Source organism: Phocoena phocoena, chromosome 12 (genome assembly GCF_963924675.1).
Source record: "Phocoena phocoena chromosome 12, mPhoPho1.1, whole genome shotgun sequence".
Taxonomy (NCBI): Eukaryota; Metazoa; Chordata; class Mammalia; order Artiodactyla; family Phocoenidae; genus Phocoena; species Phocoena phocoena.
The window spans coordinates 75,989,369-76,013,863 of NC_089230.1; the positions used below are offsets into that span (position 1 = coordinate 75,989,369).

The 24,495-nt window shown below is 43.5% G+C and overlaps 1 protein-coding gene across 1 annotated transcript in view; it reads right to left on the minus strand.

The window, feature by feature from the left end:
* Positions 1-21,605, minus strand: part of BCKDHB (branched chain keto acid dehydrogenase E1 subunit beta) — a 236,875-nt gene extending 215,270 nt beyond the window's left edge. The window contains exons 1-3 of the mRNA XM_065888499.1: positions 21,402-21,605; positions 8,333-8,410; positions 6,765-6,833 (exon numbers count right to left, since the gene is read on the minus strand). Coding sequence (XP_065744571.1) covers positions 6,765-6,833; positions 8,333-8,410; positions 21,402-21,597 — 343 coding nt within the window. The 5' untranslated portion in view covers positions 21,598-21,605. The remainder of the gene's footprint in view (positions 1-6,764; positions 6,834-8,332; positions 8,411-21,401) is intronic.
* Positions 21,606-24,495: the final 2,890 nt, after the last annotated feature.

Consider the following 24,495-nt stretch of genomic DNA (forward strand, 5'->3'; position numbering starts at 1 on the left):
GGGGACCACAGCCCAGCCACATTCCCTGCAGTACAGGGTAGTGTTAAATAAAAACGTGCCCTGAACCTGACACACCAAAGTCTTACGTGAATAAAACGTACACAAACACTGCCTCATACAGAGAATGACAATAATGAGGGCAGATTTTGTACATGACGTGCAGACTCCGTCTCAGTGACTTACATAAATGAAAGGATGTGTGGAATTCAACATAAAATCACACCCTACCCTCAAAATCAACTGCCGTTAATGGCCCTCCCCCATCCCCTGCTCCCCTAGAACTACCTCCAGTCCCCACCATTGCTCCTGACCAAGGGATCCCCTCCCCTAAAAAGGTTAAAAATGCCATGTGTTTATGCGGTTACGCTCTTCTACTTTCAATTTCCCAGCACTCTCTTTACTTTGTTCTGTCAAAGGACAAGGAAGGAGAAACGCAGTTCGGTGACGCTAAACTCAGCTCATCTGTATTACCTGGGGTACAAAAGGGGTCTACCTCCCCTACTTTTTTTTTAATAGAATTGTCCCTAACGAGTCAGTTCCTTCTTTTTAATATTAAGTAGTATTCAGCGTCACAATATTATGTCAGTAACCTGCAATCCTTCAAATTCTCCCTTCTGGTGGAATTTAAAACCCTTCTCTCTGCAGTTCCAGAGTACTGATACAAGGCCAACCGAGACAGTCTCATTTCAAAGTGTAGGCTGCCACCTACTGGCTGAGCGCTTCTCAACATCCAGCTCTCCCCAGAAAGTGAATCAATCGCTCACAAGAGGTTTGCTTGCTATGTCATTCAGTGCAATGTATTCAACTATATCAGCATAATCTTTTTCATTCTTTTCAATACAAAGTCTTTAAACAACAAGGATTTACTGTATAGCACAGGGAACTATACTGAATATCTTTTAATAAACTATAATGAAAAAGAATCAAAAAAATAGATTTGTACATATAAATATGTACAACGGAACCACTCTGCTGTACACCTGAAACTAACACAATATTGTAAATCAGCTATACTTCAACTTTTTTAAGTTAAGTAAATACAAATTTTTTTAACTTCAAAAAGAGACTACCAAGCCAAGCATGCTTGTGCATAGCTTAAAATTCCCAGCCTATACTCGAAAGAGCAGAGCATTATTTTTAAAAGATGTGTTATTTCTTAAATATACAAAAAGTTCTGTTTGGATAGATTTCTCTTCAGCATTTCCTTGATTCTTCACTCCTGAAAACGGAAGCTCATTTCCTCTTAGAGAAAGTGGTGGTGATTTCATTGTTCGTACTGATCATCCTGGAATTATTCAAAATTTGAATTCATAGTCCTAAAGCTAGTGTAAAAATTCTCAACAGCTGCTGACAATAAAGCTAAGAATTAATCAGCTGTTAATTAGCCCAACCCTTTGTCATGCAGACATAAATCTTCCAGCACCTTCTATGAGCAGTGGACTTTTTCTAGTGAGAGCTAGTTTCTCCCTGTTTTAAGCTCTTTTTAAAGAAAATCAGACCAACTAAAAATCACTAAAGGGAGATAAGGAAACCCCCTTTCAGAGGCAGCAGCCACTGTGCTGGTGACAGAGTGAGGGGTAAATACACTCAACAACATTCACTCAATAAGTACTGCATGATGCTCTATTAGGAGCTAGGGATGAACCCACGATTTAAATGTCTATTTCCTTTGAGAAGTTGTCTGGTACAGAGATCTCGTGGGAAGACAATTACAACATAATTTGCAATATGTAAAAGATGTAAAATCTGGACAGTGATAAAGTAGTGACTGAAGGTAAAATAGGAGTTTCCCAGGGAATCAGATGGGGAAGAGAGATCCAAATAGCATGTGCAAAGGAAGAGAGATGAAAAACACAAGGGCTTAGGGAAAACGTCCCCTAATTCAATATTAATGAATAAAGTGAATGAGGCCAGGTATGTAGGGAGGGAGCAGATCTCAAAGTCCTTTGCATATTCTGCCAAGAAATGTGCATTTCAGCATGATCACACTGGCAACAGGCAGTGACTGAAGGGAGGGCGATTACTAAGAAAAGCAGTGAAACTGTCCGAGCAGGGATGATTAGGGATCTGAAAGGAAACTCCAGGGCAGTGAGAACGGAAAGGAGAGGCCATATTAAAGACAAACTCTACACAGGGAGCTATACTCAATATTTTGTAATAACTTGTAAGGGAAAAGAATCTGAAAAAGAATCTGAAAAGAATATATATATTTTTTACACATATATATATGTGTAACTGAATCAGTTTGCTGTACACCTGAAACTAACACAACATTGTAGGTCAACTATACTTCAATAAAAAAATAATAAAGTAAAAAATAAATTTTTAAAAGTAACATTCTAGGAACTTTGCTGGTAGTGCAGTGGTTAAGAATCCACCTGCCAATGCAGGAGACACGGGTTCAAGCCCTGGTCCGGGAAGACCCCACATGCCTCAGAGCAACTAAGCCCGTGCGCCACAACTACTGAGCCTGCACTCTAGAGCCCGTGCTCTGCAACAATGAGAAACCACCACAATGAGAAGCCCACGCACTGCAACAAAGAGTAGCCCCTGCTCGCCGCAACTAGAGAAAGCCCGCACATAGCAATGAAGACCCAACACAGCCAAATAATAAATAAATACATTCATTTTTTTAAAAAATGTAAAAGTAACATTCTAAATTGAAAAAGAAAAAAAGACAAACTCTGAAGATAAAATTGTAGGACCTGACTGGACATGGAGAATGAGAAAGAGAGAAGTGAATGGTGGTATACTCACCAAGATAGGAAATGTAGTAGGAGGCATGGATTTGCTGGAGGATATAATAAATTCAGCTGAGTTTGAAAAGTTTGGAAACGCTGAGCCTGAAAGGACTCGAACACCGAGGAGAAGACTGTGGAGGGGTGGGGGACTGAATCCACAGAGATGAAGCTCAGGGCAGAGGTCCAGACCAGAGATAGAAACTCGGAAGTCGCTAGTGTGTGAGCACAGGTGACAGGAATGAAATGTCGTGGATGAGAACCTGGGCAGAAGCCAACAGAAGACCTGCCAGCTTTGTAAAGCACGTGGCATGCCACCATGCTGGCTCAGGCAGGGCAAAACAGTGAGGGCTAGAAACTGCTCAGCGTAGATACAGATAAGAATAGTTACAAAAGTGTAATCTGGGACTTCCCTGGTGGCTCAGTGGTTAAGACTGCACCTGCCAATGCAGGGGACATGGGTTCAAGCCCTGCTCCAGGAAGATCCCACGTGCTGTGCAGCAACTAAGCCCATGTGCCACAACTACTGAGCTTGTGCTCTAGAGCCAGCTAGCCACAACTACTGAGCCCGCATGCCACAACTATGGAGGCCTGTGCACCTAGAGCCCATATTCCACAACAAGAGAAGCCACCGCAATGAGAAGCCCGTGCAACGAAGAGTAGCCCCCGCTCGCTGCAAGTAGAGAAAGCCTGTGCGCGGCAATGAAGACCCAATGCAGACACAATTAATTAATTATTTTTTAAAAAGTGTAATCCAACTTTTGGTTTCCAGTCCCACATGTAAGGAGCTTGGCAGTCGCCACTCCATCCTAACAAGTAAAAAGCTCAACAGACTAAAATCGACAACTCTTCTTGGATCCTTAGAAGTGAGGACATAGGGCAAACCACTGCCCCCAAGACTGGAGAGACGGATGGGTGAATACAGGGAATCTCAACTTTCCAGAGCTGGGGCAGGAAACCTGGGCTGTAACTGATGAATTGCTGGAGGTTCTGTGTGGACAAGCCTGAGAGTTAAAACCTCCAGGGACCAAGTCACAGGGGCTCCCCACAATTCTGTGAGGCTTACCTCCAGGAGCTCAATCAGGTTTCCACAGTAAATGTCGGAGAAAATCCCCTCGTGCTTCCAGCAACGGAAGTGAACAAGCAACCATTCTGAAATATGCCAGAGCACTCCCTCCTTAAGTAATAGTCATATAAAACTAGTTAACCAGAGCCCAACCTACTGGGTATCATCAGAACCTAACTGACCTGGGGGAAGGGAAACACCCAACTCCAGCTCACTCTAGCCACCCTGTCCTACCTGAGGCAGGGAGAAAAAACTGAGAAATGTTTGTGAAGTTCACAGTCCAGGGGCACAGGCTCACTAAAGACAAACCTCATCCTAGGATTATAGAACACTTGCCCTCTCCCCACACCTCACCACCACATCCCTGAAGGCCTATTTACAGCAGTTACCCAGTGCATCACGTCTGGCTATCAAGAAAAAAATTACAAGGCACATCAAAAGGCAAAAGACACATTTGAAGAGATAGCGCAAGCATCATTACCAGACGTGGCAGGGAAGCTGGAATTATCAGACTGGGAATTTAAATGATTAATATGCTAAGGTCTCTAATGGATAGAGTAGACAGCATGCAAGAACAGATGGGCAATGTAAACAGAGATGAAAATCCTAAGAAAAAAAAAGCATAGTTCTATGTTTTAAATATTAGTTAATATATGTAAATACATTCAAATATGTCTAGAAGTGTATACAACACCAAGATACATACAGTGGTTTTCTCTAGGTTACTTCTGGTAGTTTGAGCAACTTTTATTTTCTTCTTTACGCCTTTCTACATCTTCCAAATTTTCTACGATGCATATGCATTTTGAAATCGAATGTATAAAGGTTTTTTTGTTTTGTTTTGTTTTGTTTTGTTTTGTTTCTTTCTTGCGGTGCGCGGGACTCTCACTGTTGTGGCCTCTCCCGTTGCGGAGCGCAGGCTCAGCGGCCATGGCTCACGGGCCCAGCCGCTCCGCGGCATGTGGGATCTTCCTGGACCGGGGAACGAACCCGCGTCCCCTGCATCGGCAGGTGGACTCTCAGCCACTGCGCCACCAGGGAAGCCCAAGGTTTTTAATTTCTTTTTTACGATCTAAAATCTCTAGGAGTCAGAATTAGCTGGAGAGAACTGAGATAGTTTGAGATAGCTGAGACTGGTCCAAGTATCTCAAACTCTAAAGAGCTGTTAAAATAGACAGCTAGGAGAAAGCAGAGGGACAGGACCCAGAAAAATGAAACTGCTGTAAAGGAAGAGAAAAGAACAACCTGAGAGTTCCTGCTAAGTGGGATGGGACACTTGATTTCCCGGATTCAACTATGGTTTCCTGCATGCAAGTATAACCTCAGAGAAGAGTGCAACAAGAAGGAACAACAATTAGAAAAAAAAAAAAATCTTAAGGCCCCTCACTCCTTACTGCACACGGGAGATTTACAGGGTAGCGGCAAAGGTAAGACAGTAGGCAGATGTCAACTCCACCCCAAACTTAACTGCTTTGATTTCCACATTAGATAAAGCTGAGGAAAAAAAAGAAAGGTCAAAGCACCTCAAAGTCACCTCAAAGCACCTCAAAGTCATGGTTTTAAGCCTGAGGCAAATGAAATGAGTGAAAGCAATAGGCGGAAATGGATCACATGCCAGGCAAAAGGCACAGATTGGTGGGGATGAAACATGTGGAAGGATAATGTGATGGTTAATGACAGGTGTCCACTTGGCAAGGTGATGGTGCCTGGCTGTCAGATCCCAGTCTAAGATATCGCTGTGATGGTATTTTTAGATGTGATTAACATTCACATCAGTAGACTTTAAGTAAAGCAGCTCATCCTTCTTAATGTGCATGGGCTTCATCCAATCACCTGAAGGCCTTAGAAGAAAAGACTAAGGTTTCCCAAATGAGAAAACATTTGTCCTAAAGCCTGCCTGGTTTTCCAGTCTGCTGGCTTGCCCTACAGATTTCAGATTTGCAAGCTCCACAATGGTGTAAGCCAGTTCCTTAAAATATAAATCTCTCTTTCTCATTTTCTCTCTCACTTTCTCTCTCTCAATATAGATATAAGTATAGGTATAAATATAGATATAAGTATAAATATAGATACAGATATATAATACATATACACACATATCTATACACACATAGATATATCCTAATGGTTCAATTTCTCTGGAGAATCCTATTGCAGATAATAGAAGATGAAATCTATTAACAGAGACCAATAGGGCAGAACCTTGAACTAGACGCAATGGGACTGAAATGGGCTAAGGTAGGGGACTTCCCTGGCGGTCCAGTGGTTAAGACTCTGTGCTCCCACTGCAGAGGGCATGGGTTCAATCCCTGGTCGAGGAACTAAGGTCCTCCATGCCCCACAGCGTGGCCAAAACAAAAAACAGCAAAAAAGAGTAATCCATGTTCTTGGGGTTGGGGCTTTCCTGGTGGTCCAGTGGCTAAGAATCTGCCTTCCAATGCAGGGTACGTGGGTTTGATCCCCAATCGGGTAACTAAGATTCCACATGCCGCGGGGCAACTAAGCCCATGGGCCGCAACTACTGAGCCCACGTCACAACTAGAGAGAACCCCGCGTGCTGCAATGAAAGATCCCATGTGCCGCAACTAAGACCTGATGCAGCCAACTAAATTTAATTAATTAGTTAATTTTAAAAAAACAAAAGAAATCGGCTAAGGTAGACGGCAATAAGAGGTCAAAGATTCCCAGAGCATGAAGGACATGACAAACAGTGTATTTAATGAAGACTATTTTGGAATCTATAATATGTATAATATGAACTAGATCAGAGGGAAGCTACAGTTAGAACACGCTTGGAGAAATCTAAGCCAAAGGAGTCTGTGGGTGGCCGTGGAAACAAAAGGAACCCATCTGTACAATAAGGATACGGCAAACACTTCAACAGGCAAACTTTGTATTTTCAAGATCTTTAAGTAAAAGTTCTACAGGAATACTGTTCATATATAAAGATACTAACTTACCATACTTGTCTCGCAAGCCAACAGTACATCTAAAGACTCCACCAAAGGCAACATCTTCACCAAATATTACTGAAAAACAATGTTTAAAAAACACATTGTATTTAATAATCCCTAAATGATACTAACAATGAGAAATAAGTAATTCAAATGTTTACATTTTCAATTAGAAAACAGGAATGGACCACAGATCTAAATCAAGGTTTCCCAATTTCGACATCAGGGACACTTTGGACTGGATAATTCTTTTGTCATAGTGGCCTGTCCTGTGCATTGCAGACACAGAGCAGCACCCCGGGTCTCTATCCAGTGGATGACAGTGACCCCACACAGAGCTGTAACAGCCTCAAGTCTGTCTCCAGACATTATTAACTGTGAGGGGAGGAGGGGGGATTAAAATCCCCAGTTGAGAAAGAAACACAGATCTGGAATCTCATCTTGCTTTACCCATGAAGGAAACGAGGCCAGAAAAGTAGTAAAGTAACTTAACAAGTCAGAAAGCAAGAGGCAGACCTGTGACTCACACGCCAGGCTCCTGAGTGCCTGAGCAGCGTTTTTGTTTTTGTTGTTGTCGTTGTTTTTGTTTTAAATACACGACATACAATGAGAGTCAGCAATCGAAGAGCTAAAGAAACAGCATTTCAAGCTGAGAGAACAGTGACAAATAGGAAAGTGGCAGATTGCGTGAAAGAGAAAGGAGGCAAGTATGACGGATGTAAGGAACGAGGCAAAGAAGAGTATAGGTGAAAACTGAGGGGCGCCTCGTAGTAAGGCAAAGAGAACCAAACAACAGGTGTCCACAAAGCTGAATTCTAGTCCCATTAAGGCACCTCATCGGCTTCGCGGACCTCAAGAAAATAACTCACCCTTCTCTACGGGGCTATATCAGTCATTCTCGTTCAAAACAAAGGAAGGTCTAACCAACTACTAGTCCAGCTCTCACTTCCTCCTAAAAATGAACCTGTTTTTCACTTGACCTTAAAACCAGAGATTCCCAAGTGGAAACCCAAGGTACACTAAATATACATATGAAGTCAAGTCAGTCAAATGTAGAAAATACACAGTGGGACAACTGGCTTTATATCAATAACTTAATTTAATAAGATAAAGTTACTTATAAAGTTAATTATAAATATTACAGTTATTTCCCAAAAAATCTTACAAGTTGAATGACAACGTATCCCAAAGGAAAGCACACACAGAATCAAACCTTCATTTTATAAATAGATAGCTGAACGAAGTGGTATTTTCCATTTTTTTCTACATGCTAGAGAAACAGCAGTACATATTCAAAAAACCCAGAAGCTATTAATGTAATATAAGGACCACACATACTGTGGGAGAAAGTTAACTTAATGATGCCAGATATACATGCGAACTAATTCATAATAAGAGGATTAAAAAATGTGTTTGATATCATAATTTGATTATTTAGCCTTAAGCATTTGTTCAGGTCTTTTAAAAATTTCAAGTAGATATAATGTTACCCATTGAGCTCCAGACAACTATTTCTAGCAAATCTTCAGTTCTGATTAACACAACTACCACAGTCAAGCACAAAGGAAGTTTACCTGCAGTAGGGTCTTTGGCCAGTGAGTTATCTAAGGCACTTGTTACTGCCTGGAAGAGATTCATTTTCTGAGTTTGCCCTGTGAAAATTAAAAAAAAAAAAAATTCATGTATTGTAACATATATAAAAAATAACCAGTTTCTTAACTGTTGATTAAAATTTAATTAAAGTCAAGGTAGATGGGACTTCCCTAGTGGCACAGTGGTTAAGAATCCGCCTGCCAATGCAGGGGACACAGGTTCAAGCCCTGGTCCAGGAAGATCCCACATGCCGCACAGCAACTAAGCCCGTGTGCCACAACTACTGAGCCTGTACTCTAAGAGCCAAGCCACAACTACTGAGACCATGTGCCACAACTACTGAGAACATGTGCCACAACTACTGAAGCCCACACGCTCTGGGACCCACGTGCCGCAACTACTGAGCCCGCATGCTGCAATTACTGAAGCCCACGCACCTAGAGCCCATGCTGCCCAACAAGAGAAGCCACCGCAATGAGAAGCCCACGCACTGCAACGAAGAGTAGACCCTGCTCGCTGTAACTAGAGAAAGCCCACACGCAGCGAGACCCAGTGCAGCCAAAAAAATTAAATTTAACTTAATTTAATTTAACAAAATAAATAAAATTTTAAAAAAATAAAGTCAAGGTAGAAAGAAAGGTATAGAATATATTACGCAAATTTACTGAATTATTTACAATGATGCAGGCTCTGTAGAGGATACAAAAGTAATACAAACTTTAAGATACTTGTTGAGGAGGCAAAATTTAAACATATTAAACAATTTTAAAACGAGTATAAAAAAAAGGAGGAAGGAACATGACAAAGTTGAACGAATGTGTGTAGACAATAAATAAAAGCTATGGAAAGTCAGAAAAGGGAAGCAGCCAGAGTGGTAGCGGTCTGGGAAGACGCCCTGGATGAATCTTAGGAACATAAGCCATAACAAATACACGTGACCAATGTCATGTGTTAAATGTGCCAATAAGAACAAATGGTCATGGGCCACAGAACAGTGAGGAAGGCTAAAAAAGCTTCAGTGCCCAGAACTGCTGGTGTATGGAGAATTCTATAACCCCATGCCTAAGCACACCAGCTTGGCCCTTCCTATTTCTTATTGCTCAAGCAGAATCTCTGTGAGCCAATCTCTATCTCCCTAAATGGTGTGCTGAGAGGATTAAATGGAACAATACATGTAAAGCACTTAGAACAGTACATGAGACAGTGAGCATTGAATGAATATTAGCATTAATTGTCAGACTCTGGTCTGTGAATGTGGCCTTCATCTGGACCTTGGCATTATTCTGAATGGTATAAAGCTTTATGTGATAAAGTTCCAAATGTTGGAATTCAGAAATACCGTGATTTTAGGGCTTTGGTTTAAGCCTCGGTGCTGCCCAGTGCCCACAATCGTCCCAGAACTGTAAGGTCAGATCATCCACAAAAGCACTACTCAGAGCAGAAAAGGCTTCTGCCTGAACCTTCTCTGATACACAGGACCCGTCTTCATGTTACTGCCTGATCCATGCACCTTAACCCATAGCCATGCTGATATCAAACCCCTCCAACACCTGCTGCCTACCCTGACTACTGGCCCATCTAACCTCTGTGAACCCCAGTGGCCTGTGCATCCCAAAAGCCAAGGTCTAATTCCCAGGGTGGGTCACAACCATGACTGCTGTTGCCTTCAACCCTGCAGCCAAGACACTGATCAGCCATCCTTTTCCTGGAGGCCCATCCCTGGAGTGCCCTGGCTCCACAGCAGGCTCTGACCTAGGACACCTGCAACCTTCCATCTTCCCCGCCTTCTGATTCTCTATCCAGCTCTGGGCTCCCACCTGTCTCTGATCCCTTCCACACTGTTTAATACCCAGGCTACAGGTCTCGGCGATAGCCGGTCAGATCTGCCCTGCTGCCCTCTGAGCCCAGAATAAAGCCTGGTTCTACTCTTACTTCTGGTGTAGAGAATAGGAATTTATTCAAGAAATCATTGTCATATCACCATCACACCCCATGTCCATTATTACTTCATAATGTATTTTTCTTAAAGGCTAAGCCATTTAATAGATACTTTCCTTAAATCCTTCTCCATTCTATAAAAACTCTTAGAAGTGTTGACTGGTGCCCAGCATAGATGATAATCATTTAGGGTAAACTATTTTCCCAACCACCATGACATTCCCACTCCTTCACCTCTTTCATACATTTCCTAAAGTAAGATTTTTATCTAGGAAAATCTAATGAGGATTTTCATAGCTAAGACTCTAGGGAGGATGAAACTCCCTAAACATCTAAACTGGTACTTATTTCAAGTCTGCTGACCGTTTGAATTAATACTGAATGCCTCTAAGACATCTCATCTCACTGCTGCTTGGCAAGTTTCCAGTAAGGAGAAAGCAAAGACTTTAATAATAAAAATCATACAGAGTGAATCTGAAAAGTATTGCTTGATAACCACAAAGAACTTGTTCATCTTGTATGAAAATAATTTACAAGTAAGGGTATCTAAAGGTTATATTTCCACGTGAACACATAATCTTTCCCTCCTGAATACTTTTTTTTTTCAAACAAAGTCAGAATTTTGGGGTTTGTGATTAACTGCTATTCTACTAGATGCTTTTAAAAGCTTTAAGTGACAATTTTTAGTAGAACAACATCTACTTGTGGTTCTTTTTTAATTTGCAGTGTGATTTTATGGATGGGTCTGGAAGAAATCACAAGTTATTCAGAGGTAACATCATTTAAATATTTATTTTCCTTAGAATTACTTATTTTCCTGGGGGTTACACCAAAAACTATTGATAAAGTATGCCTAAAGTTCCCTCATGATAAGATAAGCACACCTGGAGCATGTCTAACCAAAGCTGTGCCACTGGTAAGACCTTAAAAGGGAAAAAAAAAAAAGGTCTATGAACACCACTACAAAATTATTAAACCCAGTTGCCAAATCACACAGTTACCAGTATCAATAACTGGCTGCAAAATTTCAAAGCCAGACTGACGACTCTTCTTTTCCAGGATAAAAAGTTATAACAAAATGAACATAAATATACACAGCATGCAATTTCCCAAGCCAAGGATGCAAGCTAAAGGGTACCCATTGGTAAAATGGGGTTTTATGGTTGGAACTGAGCTGCTTACTCAAAACGGTCCTAAGTAGAACACTGTGAAAAACCAGGTCACCATCTGGCCAGTAGGCACATGAAAAGATCTCAACTTCGCTAATTATTAGAGAAATGCAAATCAAAACTACAATGCGGTACTACCTCACACCGGTCAGAATGGCCATCATTAAAAAGTCTACAAATAATAAGTGCTGGAGAGGGTGTGGAGAAAAGGGAACCCTCCTACACTGTTGGTGGAAATGTAAACTGGTGCAGCCACTATGGAGAACAGTACAGTGGTTCCTTAAAAAACTAAAAACAGAACTACCATGTGATCCTACAATCCCACTCCTGGGCATACATCCAGAGAAAACTCTAATTTGAAAAGATACAGGCACACCAATGTTCATAGCAGCACTATTTACAACAGCCAAGACATGGAAGCAACCTGAATGCCCATCAACAGAGGAATGGATAAAGAAGATGTGGTACATATATAAAATGGAATAGTACTCAGCCATAAAAAAGAATGAAATAATGCCATTTTCAGCAACATGGATCGGCCTAGAGATTATCATACTAAGTGAAGTCAGTCAGAAAGAGAAAGACAAATATCACATGTTATCAGTTATATGTGGAATCTAAAATATGCTACAAATGAACTTATTTACAAAACAGAAATAGACTCACAAAGAAAACAAACTTATGGTTACCAAAGTGGAGGGGGGGATAAATTAGGAGTAGACAGCAGATACAAACTACTATATATAAAATAGATAAACAACAAGGTCCTACTGTATAGCATAGGGAACAATATCCAATATCCTGTAATAAACCATAATGGAAAAGAATAAATTTTAATTTTAAATAAAAATTTTTAAAAACCAGGTCATCATCATTGCTGCAAAGACAAAGTGGCATGTTACTGGGATGTAAGGGACACAATAGAACATAAGGGGGCAGGGGTTCTTAACTGCCTTTGATCAGAGCTATGTGCTCAGCCCTTACAACAGTATCTGACATGCAATAGGTGCTCAATAAATATTTGTTGAGTGAACAGCTGAACAAATAAACCTATGAGGCTGTTTCTTAAAAATTAAAAAACAGGGCTTCCCTGGTGGTGCAGTGGTTGAGAGTCCGCCTGCCGATGCAGGGGACACGGGTTCGCGCCCCAGTCCGGGAAGATCCCACATGCTGCGGAGCGGCTGGGCCCGTGAGCCATGCTGCGGAGCGGCTGGGCCCGTGAGCCATGGCCGCTGAGCCTGCGCATCCGGAGCCTGTGCTCCGCAATGGGAGAGGCCACAGCAGTGAGAGGCCCACGTACCGCAAAAAAAAAAAAAAAAAAAAAAAAAATTAAAAAACAGACAAAGCAAATTGTTCATCAACCACTTTAAAACAAAGGAATGGGATAGGAAAAAACCTACCAGTGTCACAATTCAAAGACAAATTCCAGGCCAAGGTGAGTGGGGGAGAGGCAGGACTGCAGTACCAGTCTGATGAGCAGTACTCAGTTATTCTGAGTAACCATTCCATATGCAGCATGGGGTAGCACTGAAGGGAGAGAGAGGCCATCAGCAGAGCTAGAGCACCTGAGATTTAATGGGTCACACAGGTGCCCCAGGAGCAGCGTCCAGAAATAACCCCGGTCATCAGCAGCCCATGCTGACAGTAAGTGTATCTACACTTAGACCCCGAACAAATACAAATAAATACACAGCTAAGACGTGGATTAGGGTCTACTTCGGAAAACGAAGCTTCCACCAACACATCCAGCGCTGGTTCTGCTCTGGGCTGCCTGGTCCCTGGTGGAGACCTGTGTATCACAGCCCCTCCTCGTTGTGTGCCTCTTAGAAACCCCCGCGTTGAGCACACTGCCTGACACACACATGACAGGCAGTACACGCCTGTTGAAGCACGACGAATGCGTGATTTCCATGGCATAATCTGGCATGAACCACACTGTAAAATGGGAGGATGCCTAAGAAGCTACCTGTTTCTCCCCAGCAAAACCTCTTCCACCCCTCCGGATACCCTACTCTCCAGGAATCTTTTGCTAGGAGCCACGTATATACCTGTACCCCATTCTAACCCCTATTAAAGGGTGTCCCGACCTCTACCCCATAAAGTAAGTTTCAGGGAGAATCCAAGTAACAGGGACAGAACATTTTATATTGAAATGTAAATGAAGGGTCTCCAAACGCAAATGCCTTTTGAAGGTGCCCGTGTTACTGCATATCCACGAAAAGGAAGAAATTAACAGTTCAGGGTGAGGTGGGCTCATGCTAACATCTGCCAAGGCATGATGCCCATGGTATGACAACCTGCAGCGCTTCCCTTACCTTTGCTGGCCCTAATCTACTCAGTCTCTATGATTCTTAAATCCATCTATTTTGCTGGTTACTCACAAATGGGTCTCTCCAATCCAGACCTCTCCTCTGTGCTCTTGGCTTTTATATCCAACAGCCATCAGTTCTCCACTTGGGTGTCTTGGGCTTTTCTAACTCAACCAGCACAGAACTGAACTCTTGATGTCCACTCCCAAAACCAGTCTTTCCACTTTAAAAACCGCACTAGATGGCACCCAGGTGCCCAAGCCAGAAACCAAGGAGGCATCCTTGAACGTCTTCCTTTTATCCATTCTTCGTATCTAATCCCCTAAATCCTACTTCCAAATATATGACTTCCAAAGTAAAGCTTTAAATCCAGCACGACTGTGTCCTATTTCCAGAACTTCCCAACACTTTCCTGTTCAGGAAACCACCTCCTAGTGGCCTGTCTTAGCTCTGGCTGCTGTAACAAAATGCCATAAAACCATAGTTTGGATGGTTTAAACGACAGAAATTGACTTCTCACCATTCTGGAGGTTGGGAAGTTCAAGATCAAGGTGAGTTCCCAGTGAGGACCCTCTTCCTGGCTTGCATCTTCTGGCTATATCCTCACATGGTGGACAGAGAGAGATAATCTCTCTGCATCTCTTTTTATAAAGGCTTTAATCCTATTCGTGAAGGCTCCGCCCTCATGACCTAATCACCTCCCAATGGCCCCACCTACAAATACCATCACATTGGGGATTGGGGATTTGGGCTTCCACACATGAATTTAGGGTGTGTATGAACATTCAGGCCACAGTACCGCTTCCTCATTTCTACTCTTCACGCCTCCACATCATTCATCAGAGAGCTCTATAATGAGTCCTAAAAGACAAAGCAAGTCACATTATTCCTCTGCTCAAAATCCGTCAGAGGCCTCCGACTGCTCCTGGAATAAAGCCCCCCTCTCACCACGTCCACCAGGTCCTGCTCGATCTTGTCCCTGCCCACCGTGAGTCCCATTCTGCACCACTGTCCCCAAAGTTCAGTGCCACCAACACGGGCTCCCTGCCCCCTCAGGACCTTCACTGTTGATCCCTCTGCCCAGCACCCTCTTCACACCTCCTTGGACGCTCCCTTCTGACCCCTTAGTGCTTCATTAAATGTGACCTCTTCTTAGGACCCTTGTCAGATCTTTGTTTTTCTCTTCCCAGCACCTGAACATTTCCTTCGGGCCATTTATTACAATGGGGGTTGATTTAAATGTGCATTTGCTTGCTACTTTTTGTCCATCTCCTCCATGAGACTTCAGATCCCATGAGGACAAGCCCAGACTCATATCTTTAAGCATGTACCACAGAGTTTGGCATCCGGGAGAAAATTTAAATGCATAGGATAAACGAATAAACAAACCCACAAAATGCCCGAAATCAGGGTCAGGGAGAGGCCCGGATGTGAAGTTCGGGGAGCAACAGTGTAATGAAGGGAGCGAACACACTGCCATAAGGCAGACCTGGCCTGGAATCCGATATGCCACTTACTCCCTATGTGACTTGGAGAAAGTTACTTAACCACCGACATTCAGCTTCCTCCGCTACAAAACAGGGATAATAATATTTAGTGGGTATTATTGATGTCCACTCCCAAAACCACTCTTTCCACTTTAAAAACCACACTAGATGGCACCCAGGTGCCCAAGCCAGAAACCAAGGAGGCATCCTTGAATGTCTTCCTTTTATCCATTCTTCGTATCTAATCCCCTAAATCCTACTTCCATTGGGCTATTGTGAGAATTCAATGAGATAACTACTATCAAATGTCCCAATATTTAGGGAGCATCTACTCTGCACCAGTTACCTTCCCTCTCCCCTAATTAGGGAGACCTTTCTAGCACCATGGGTGTCAGGCACCAGTAACTGTATGGATTATCTTATTGAGTGCCCCCAGCGATGCTCTGAGGCAGTGCAAATGAGGAAAAAAAAGCTTATGAAGACTAATACACATGGCCAATGTCACAATGCTAAGTTGTAAAGTGCGGCTCAAATTCTCTATCACAGCACTGTTACTTGAGGATTAAATGAATCGATACACGCAGGGCACCCAGAATAGCACCTGGCACACGGTGAGCACTGATCAAAGTGTCCGCTCTCATCGTTATCTTCATTCTGTGGGGTACCACGAGAGGTTTAGATAAGCAATGATAAAGTCAGTCAGCACAGGAAACACAGAGTAAGAAGAGAAAAGAGGAAGGACATTCATTGAGGGCAATTCTAAAAAAGATGAGGAAAAGAGACCTGGAGAGAATTCTCTGGCCCCAAGGGTTTCTACCTGTGACGTAGTTGTTTTGGTGCCAGATCAGAACTCAGACCACCCTACCTCACTCATAGTGTTCTATTCCGTCAACACTGCCAATGCTAGAGACTGAATGTTTGTGTCTCCCCAAATGCAGATGTTGAAATTTAATTCCCAATGTGATGGTATTTGGATGTGGGGCCTTTGGGAGGTGAGTATGTCATGAGGGTGGAGCCCTCATGAAGAGGATTAGTGCACTTACAAAAGAGACCCCAGAAAGCTCTCTCACCCCTTCCACTATGTGAGGACACAGTGAGAAGATGGCTAAGAACCAAGAAGCAGACCCTCACCAGACACTGAATCATCTGCCAGTGCTGTGACCTTGGACTTCCAGAACTATAAGAAATAAATTTCTGTTGTTTATAAGCCACCCAGTCTATTGGCATTTTTTTAAATAAATTTATTTATTTTTGGCTGTGTTGGATCTTCGTTTCTGTGCACAGGCTTTCTCTAGTTGCGGCAAGCGGGGGCTACTCTTCATCACGGTACACAGGCTTCTCATTGTTGTGGCTTCTATTGTTGTGGAGCACAGGGTCTAGACGCGCAGGCTCAGTAGCTGTGGCCCACGGGCTTAGTTGCTCCGCAGCATGTGGGATCTTCCCAGACCAGGGCTCGAACCCGTGTCCCCTGCATTGGCAGGCAGATTCTTAACCACTGCGCCACCAGGGAAGCCTTATCAGCATTTCTGTTACAGCAGCCCAAAAGGACTAAGACATCTCAACACATCCAAAATTTAAGTCACCCTCTCCCTCTCTGAAAACGTGCTTCTCCTCTGCCATCCCTCATTTCTATCAGTGCGACCACCACTTGACCATCCTTTCAGCCTCCCAGGTTGAAAATGTCAAGTCACCTTCGATACACCTTCCCCTGACTGAGCCCCCGCATGCAAAACGGTGCCAGAGCCTCCCACACATGCAACCATTTCCACTGACACTCACCAAGTTGAAGCTTCTCATGTGGACAATTACAATATCTCTCGGATGCATGTCTCTGCCTCTTTACCTTCCCTTCACCAATCCATTCTATAAACTTGCCCAGTAATACAACACAAGGACATCTCAGGTCACTTTCTTGCCTAAAAACAGTCAATGGTCCTCCACCGCCCACAGAACCACATTTGAACCTATACATAATGCACTGGCGCGGTGAAAGGCACGTTAGAGATATTCGATCTTTTCTCCTCCCCAACCTTTATTCTAGCTTTAGAGGCCTCCATTTACTTCTCCTAACTTGTTTCCCACCCATTTTCGTTCTCCTCCAAATGAACTCACTACTTCCTGTCCCTCATATAAACTCCATGCTTTCTCACCTCTGTTTGCTAACACTGTTCCCAGCCCTAAAAATTCTACTACTGGCAAGAAGGCCGTCATCCCAGAATACAAAGATTCTTCATTATGCCGTTGATCTCTGAAAGCTGCCTACTGTCCCGTACACAGGACATCCCCGACCACAGTGGCCTTCTCGACTCCTACAGCACATCTCACCCCACCTCAGGGCCCTCACCCTTGCTTGTCCTTGTTTCTTCCTGGAAAACAAACTTCCACTCTGGTCCTTGCAGAGGTGATTCCTTTATCAATCCTCACCGGGCAGCTTAAATGTCACCTTCTCAGAGTTGACCATGACCACCACTCTATTTAAGGAGTCCCTTTCATGTGTCAAAATAACCAAAATAAAAGAATAAAAGTTATCTGTAGCACGCATGAAAGGCAGAGAGACAGTAACATAGAAAGGCAGAGAGAGAATAGGTATCTTCATTAGTATGTACAACAGTACGTGTGGGAGACTTTGGCATTAGACACATCTGGGTTCAAATTCTTGTGCTGCTTTTCAGACTCGGGCAGGCCACCAACATCTCTACGCCTCAATTTTCTCATCTGTAAAATGAGCATAATGTTCTCCAGCTCACAGGTTACTGTGAGAATTACAGACTGATGTCTACCACAACACCTGGAACGCAGCAGCTGCTCAAGAATGGCAGACAGTATTAGCACTGAGAGAAGAAATAACCCCGTGTACAATTTTTAAAATACACAAAATACCCGAGTGTGTGTGTGTGTGTGTGTGTGTGCGCGCGCACGCTGCAGTCACACTCACACGCATGAGCACATACGATTCTGACACCAATTCCAAAGTGCATGTGTCTTTTTAACACATCACCAAGCAAGTCTGCAACACCAGCTGGGTGTCCTATAATTCATCTCAACTCCTACAGATTAAGGGCTCAGCCCTATAAGACCGCCCCTCTCCCAATTCAGATGCCAACACCAAGTGAGGCTGTCACCTGTGCTTCTGACTGACCAGCTTAAGATGGGAGGTTCCCACAGCTCCTCCTTGGGTTTGATTAATTTGCTAGAGCAGTGCACAGAACCCAGAAACATTTTACTTACTAGATCGCTGGTTTATTATAACTATAATAAACTATATATAACTCAGGAGCAGCCAGATGGAAGAGCTGCATAGAGCAAGGTGTGTGGGAGAAGGTGAGGCGCTTCCCTGCTCTCTGAGAATGCCACTCTCTCAGAAGCTGTCTGTTTGGGGCGGGGGGAGGGTTAATTTTTAATTTTTATTGTTTTTGGCCACACTGCGCGGCTTGTGGGATCTTAGTTCCCCAACCAGGGATCAAACCCAGGCCCTTGGCAGTGAAAGCAAGAGTCCTAGCCATGGGACCACCAGGGATTTCCCTCTCCGAAGCCATCTGAACCCTGTCCTTTGAAGTTTTAGAGAGACTTCCCTAGGCATGATTGATTAAATAATTGGCCATTGGCAATCCACTGACCTGGAGGTCCCCCTACCCTCCCCAGAAGTCAGAAGGGTGGGACGGAAAGTTCCAAACCTCTAAGCACATGGGTCACCAGCCCCCATCCTTAGGTGACTTAGGGGCTTACCAAAAGTCAACAGTAACATAACTAAAGACACCTTTATTGCTCTCATCATGGGAATTTTCAAGAGTTCTGTGCCAGGAACAGAACAAAGACCAAATATGTATTTCTTACTACAAATCACAGTACACCTGTGATTTTAGCACGACACCCAGTACTCACACTCTCACACCGCAAATAGAAGTACGAGCTGGTAATCTGAACTATGCATTAAAAATCCATTAAAGTGTTCATATCTTCGAATCAGAAATCTCATCCCTGGGACTTTATCCTAAAGAAATAATCTCAGATACAGTAAAAGATACCTGAAATGTTTCTATCTGCATTATTTACAACACAGCAAAACTGTAACAACAAAAGCATAAAGGTAATTATTAAAAGTTTCCATTTACTTACCGAGTGCTTCTTAGTAGTCAGAGACTGTGTTAAGTACATTATGCACGTTATCCTTATTTAGTCCTCATAACAACCTTCCAAATTAGATATTATTAACTCCTTATAAAGAAATTGAGGTTCATGGAGGCTAAGTGATGAGTTTAAAGTTATAGGTAACAGTGTGAAGATGGAACCTAGCCTAATCTGATTTTAGAGCCAAGATTTTAACCACGGAATTATACAGTGTTTCTGCTTGACGGAACACGTCTTTTTTTTTTTTTTGGCCATGCCACATGGCTTGTGGGATCTTAGTCTCCCAACCAGGGATAGAACCTGGGCACTGGGCAGTGAAAACACGGAGTCCTAACCACTGGACCGCCCAGGGAATTCCCAGAACATGTCTTCTTCCAAAGAAGGTTATAAAAACTATATAACAATATGGGAAAATGCTTCTGATTAAATAATGCAAATCGTATCTGTATTAAAACTACAATTAGGGGAAACTTTTATTTCACTCATTTTATTAGTGGAATACATTAATTCCACTAAACTGAAAGGAAATACTTAAAGGATACACCCCAAAATATTAGCAATATTTACAGTGGTGGGTGGTGAGATTACTTTCTTTTTTTGCTTTTTTCTATTATCCAAAATATCTGTGATATGCTTTTATTATTGTTATAATAAGAACAAATATTTTATTATCATTTTACTCAAGTTTTAGTCATTTCGTAATTATGGAAGGAGGTTAAGAAGACCTATGCTCTATTTCTCAAGTATCGGGCTAAAGTTTCTTTGCTCTGAAGACAGAATTCGAGGTCCATCTTGTTGAATAGAAAAAGTTGCTATTCGCCTTTATGGTGTCTACTATTTCACAAAACCGGAACACCTCTTAGTAAATAGTTTCCACATGCAGTTTAGCACATCGTTTAGAATGGAAGCTCTGGAATCTGAAAAATTAGATTCCAAAGCTGATGCTACCACTAACTTAACTGTGTAATCCAGGACAAACCATCTCAAGACCTCATTTAACTTAACTGAAAAATGGCAATACCAACATTACCTACCTCTTAAGGTTGTCCTAAGCATCAAATGAGAGGATGAATGTAAACTTCTCAGCCCATGCCTGCCTGTGGTAAGTGCTCAATAAATGTTCATTTTTATTACTCACAAGCAAATACTGGCACACTTCCCAAAATGTCAACTCTAGCATGTGAGAAGTTATTAGCCAAGGAAAAGGTAGCTGTTTTCTCATTGTTTCCAATGTTCTGATGATAGACACTGGATCTGTTGGAGATTACAGAAAACTCGCAGAAGAAACCGTAAATGTCATGCAACTGTCATACCGTGAAGCGTGAGAGGTGCTACGTGTCTGCTGCCGTTGGAAGCACTTGAAGGCTTCCTCTGCCCATCACCTACATTGTCACCTACATCGCTTACCCCTCCTTGGCTAAGTGGCAGCCTAGCCCAGCACAAGCTTAGTACTAGGCTCAGATAGGAAGCTGGATGTTTCTCATCTCTAGGAATTAGCTGTTCTGTGACCTTGGGGAAATCAATTCAGTTACTTTAGTCCCTCCGTTTTCTCTTACCTACTAAAGCAAAAAAAGCGGGGGGGGGCGCTTTTTTTTTTTTTTTTTTACATACCGATGCCTGTAGTTTGTGGCCCAGCAATGGGCAAGCTGGGACAACTCTGCGGGGCGGGGGGCACTTGGGAAAGCAAGGATAGAGAGTGGAGAAAGGGAGGCTGTCCCTGGCACAACCCCTCCACCCCCAGGCCCTTGCACACCTGGTGTGCCTTGTCACCCATCTCGAGGGTGCCGAGGGGCTGCCTCTCGAGGGTTGAGCAGTCACAAAAATGGAGCAAGGAAGAAATCACAGTCACACCCTAAGGTAGAACAAGGCTCCGGAGGGCAGGGCAGAGATTATGCCGGGATGCAAGGAGGTCAGCCCGACGGACCCCGCCCAGAACAGGCAGGGCGGCACCCGTTATGACCTCCCGCGGGCGTGGGAGTCTGGGTAGCGCGGGAGCGGACAGGGCAGTCCCTAGCTCACCGTACTCCAGTGGCTCCGGGTCAGGCTGGAAAGTGAAGTGAGCCACCTGCCGCCTCTGGGCCGCATCCCCGTCGGCCGAGGCGGGCTGCAGGAAGCCCCCCGGCAGCCCCGCGCCACGCAGCCGACGCCAGTGTCCCTCGGCCCCGGCCGCGCGGAGCCGCAGTAGCCTGCCAGCCGTGACCGCCGTCGCCGCCATCCCCACACGCCGCCGGGGTTTACAGGCTGCGCCGCGGCCCGCTGCCGGTAGGGAGGGCGGAGCGCCGAGGCGGCTTCCACACTGGGTGGACCGAAGGGGCGGCCCCGTGAAGCGAACCAATCGGAGCTCGGAATTCGGGGGTGGGAAAGGCGACGAGAAGAGCCAGCAGTGTTTGCCCATTGTGCGCATGCGGAAAAGGGGCAGGTGCGCTCCAATGAGATTGTTCATGGAGGCGGAGTCCTCCCAGTGTCTGCTGCCAGGGTCCGGGAGCGCGACGTGGTTCTGCAGAGTTCCACGCTCTACCTGGGTTTGTTCTTTTCCAACGTCATCTGCGTTGTGAGGTTCCGATGGCTTTTCCATTTTAAGACTTATATTTTCTTTTGAAATGTAACCCTTTTTTATCCTCTCCTGTTCTTTACCTTTATTATCCTGTAATTAAGGGATGGAAAGGGTTACCGATTGGCATTGGTTACTGGCTTTGAGTTTCAGAACACTGCGGGAATCGCTGCTCTAAACCTGCGCTCTTTAGTCAAACCCTCCCTGAGTGTTTAATAATTTTGTATAGATTTTTATTGATTTTGTTTTTCAGGATTTAAATGAGAGTGAAAGAGGTAAATTTAGATTTCATCCTGCAAACCCACTTAATACGAATTCGGATGCATTTTTGCCCAGGTACAGTGAAAATACCTGATTAGCTTAGAAACCTGGAGAATTTGAGAATTCATTAATTTACGTTTAAAATAATCAACTTTGTAAATTTTCCTTTTAAAAATTCAGATGTTTAAAAGGATACCTACTCTGCCCATGAATTTACAAATTATAGCAAAATATGATAGAAACAAGAGTGAAAGTGTTTCCATCAGATGAAGGTGGGAAAAGACAGGCCCAAAACAATATGAAGAAGGAAGAGGGGGAAAGATTGTCTCCCTTCTGCTATTCCTGGCCTCCCAATCCATACTTGGTTTTACAAGGAGGCAAAGGACGAGAGAGAAGAAATGGGGTGAAAGGAGAGACAAAGAGATGCACCAGCTGCCTGTTTTCTGATTGGGATTAAGGGACAGGAATTTAAAACTGCCCAAAGGAGAATCAGAATTCTGTCTCCATTATTCCTACTCCCATGTAAGCCCCAAAATTTAACATTTCGGGGATTTTTAATCTTGTCTTTTGTTTTGTTCACCTCTTCTGTTTCATGGTGTGTGTGTGTGCATGTGTACACGTGCGCGTGCATGCGTGCTGTATTATGTCTTTTATTTTTATGTGAGTGAAGGATTTTTTTATTTAATTTTAATGAAGGAGGGGGTAACAAAATTAAATTACATTTACATAGTCAAAATTTAATTTTTAAAAAAGAGGATAAAGGGCTTCCCTGGTGGTGCAGTGGTTAAGAATCCGCCTGCCAATGCAGGGGCACGGGTTCAAGCCCTGGTCCAGGAAGATCCCACATGCTGCGGAGCAACCAAGCCCGTGCACCACAACTACTGAGCCTGATCTCTAGAGCCCGGGAGCCACAACTACTGAACCCACGTGCCACAGCTACTGAAGCCTGTGCGCCTAGAGCCTGTGCTCCGCAACAAGAGAAGCCACTGCAATGAGAAGCCTGTGCACCTCAACAAAGAGTAGCCCCCGCTCGCCACAACTAGAGAAAGCCCGTGCACAGCAACGAAGACCCAACACAGCCACAAATAAATTAATTAAATTAATTAATTTTTTTAAAAAAGAGGATAAAAAGCAAGGATAAAAACCAATCAATCTGCATTTTCTCAGTTTGCTGATAGTCTGGGGAGCTGGGGTGCTGAGATGATGTAGGCCTGGGGGAAAAAAAGAAAAATAATAAAAGGACTGGTGAGAATTTATTGAACCTCTGCTATGTATACCAGCTGGAAACAAGCTGCCATTGAGACAAATATGTTCAAGATATAGTCTTGCCTTTAAGAATGTCCCAGGTGGCAAAGAAAGGAGACAGATTACATGACAAGTATAATCCAATGTGATGGGGCCCTAGGACAATGTAAATAAAATGAAACATACAAAGAGCAATAAACTCTGCTTTTGTTAAGTCAAGAATGCTTCCAGAAGTAACACTGAGGTGCACCCAAAAGATGAGTAGAAGTTACCAGGCAAACTAGGGAGGAGAAGGCATTCCAAACCAAGAAAAAAAATGTGAACAGGTGAAAAAAACATAGTGCCTTCCAGGAAGAGGAAACAACTTGGTACTATCAGACTCAGGGTATAGGGAAAGATACAGGAATTGACAGAAGTAGGGAAAAAAGACTAGAGGGAGATTTTGGAGGTCTTCATATGCTGGTCTAAGAAGTTTGCATTTCCAGCTGTATTCAGTCAGGAGCAACAAAGAGAGCACCTAACAGATGTGTCCGCCAGCAAATCACTTTTGGGGGGGTGGGGGGTGGAATTTCTCCTACCCTCCACCACACTATTTACCCAGTAACCATGGAAATGTCTATGTTATTAAAGTGGGACCCACCCTGGCCACATTTCATTGATACTAAATTGGGAAACTGTTATTTTCTGGGAATTTTGGAAAAGTACTTGAGAAAGAAAGATAGGCTATCTTTCAATGCCACTGGGAGATGCAAAGACAGTTTTCAGCAATCTTGTGGACCAGAAAAGGTGAAGAATGTGACTGTATTTGAGTTCCTAACTCTGTTTGTTCTTGAAGCCTAAACACTTTCCGGTGCGGAAGTTCTGTGAGATGCCGTGATATTCTCAAAATAGATTCTTCTTGCTTAAGCTACTTCCAGTTGCATTTCTGACACTGTAACCTCCCTGGACACATACAGAGCCCTGGGGAGCCAGAGTTCAAAGTTGCTGGCCGTTCTTCAGAATGACTCTTGACTTAATTTCTGTCCCTGAGCTGAACTACTTTGCAGCCTGTACCTG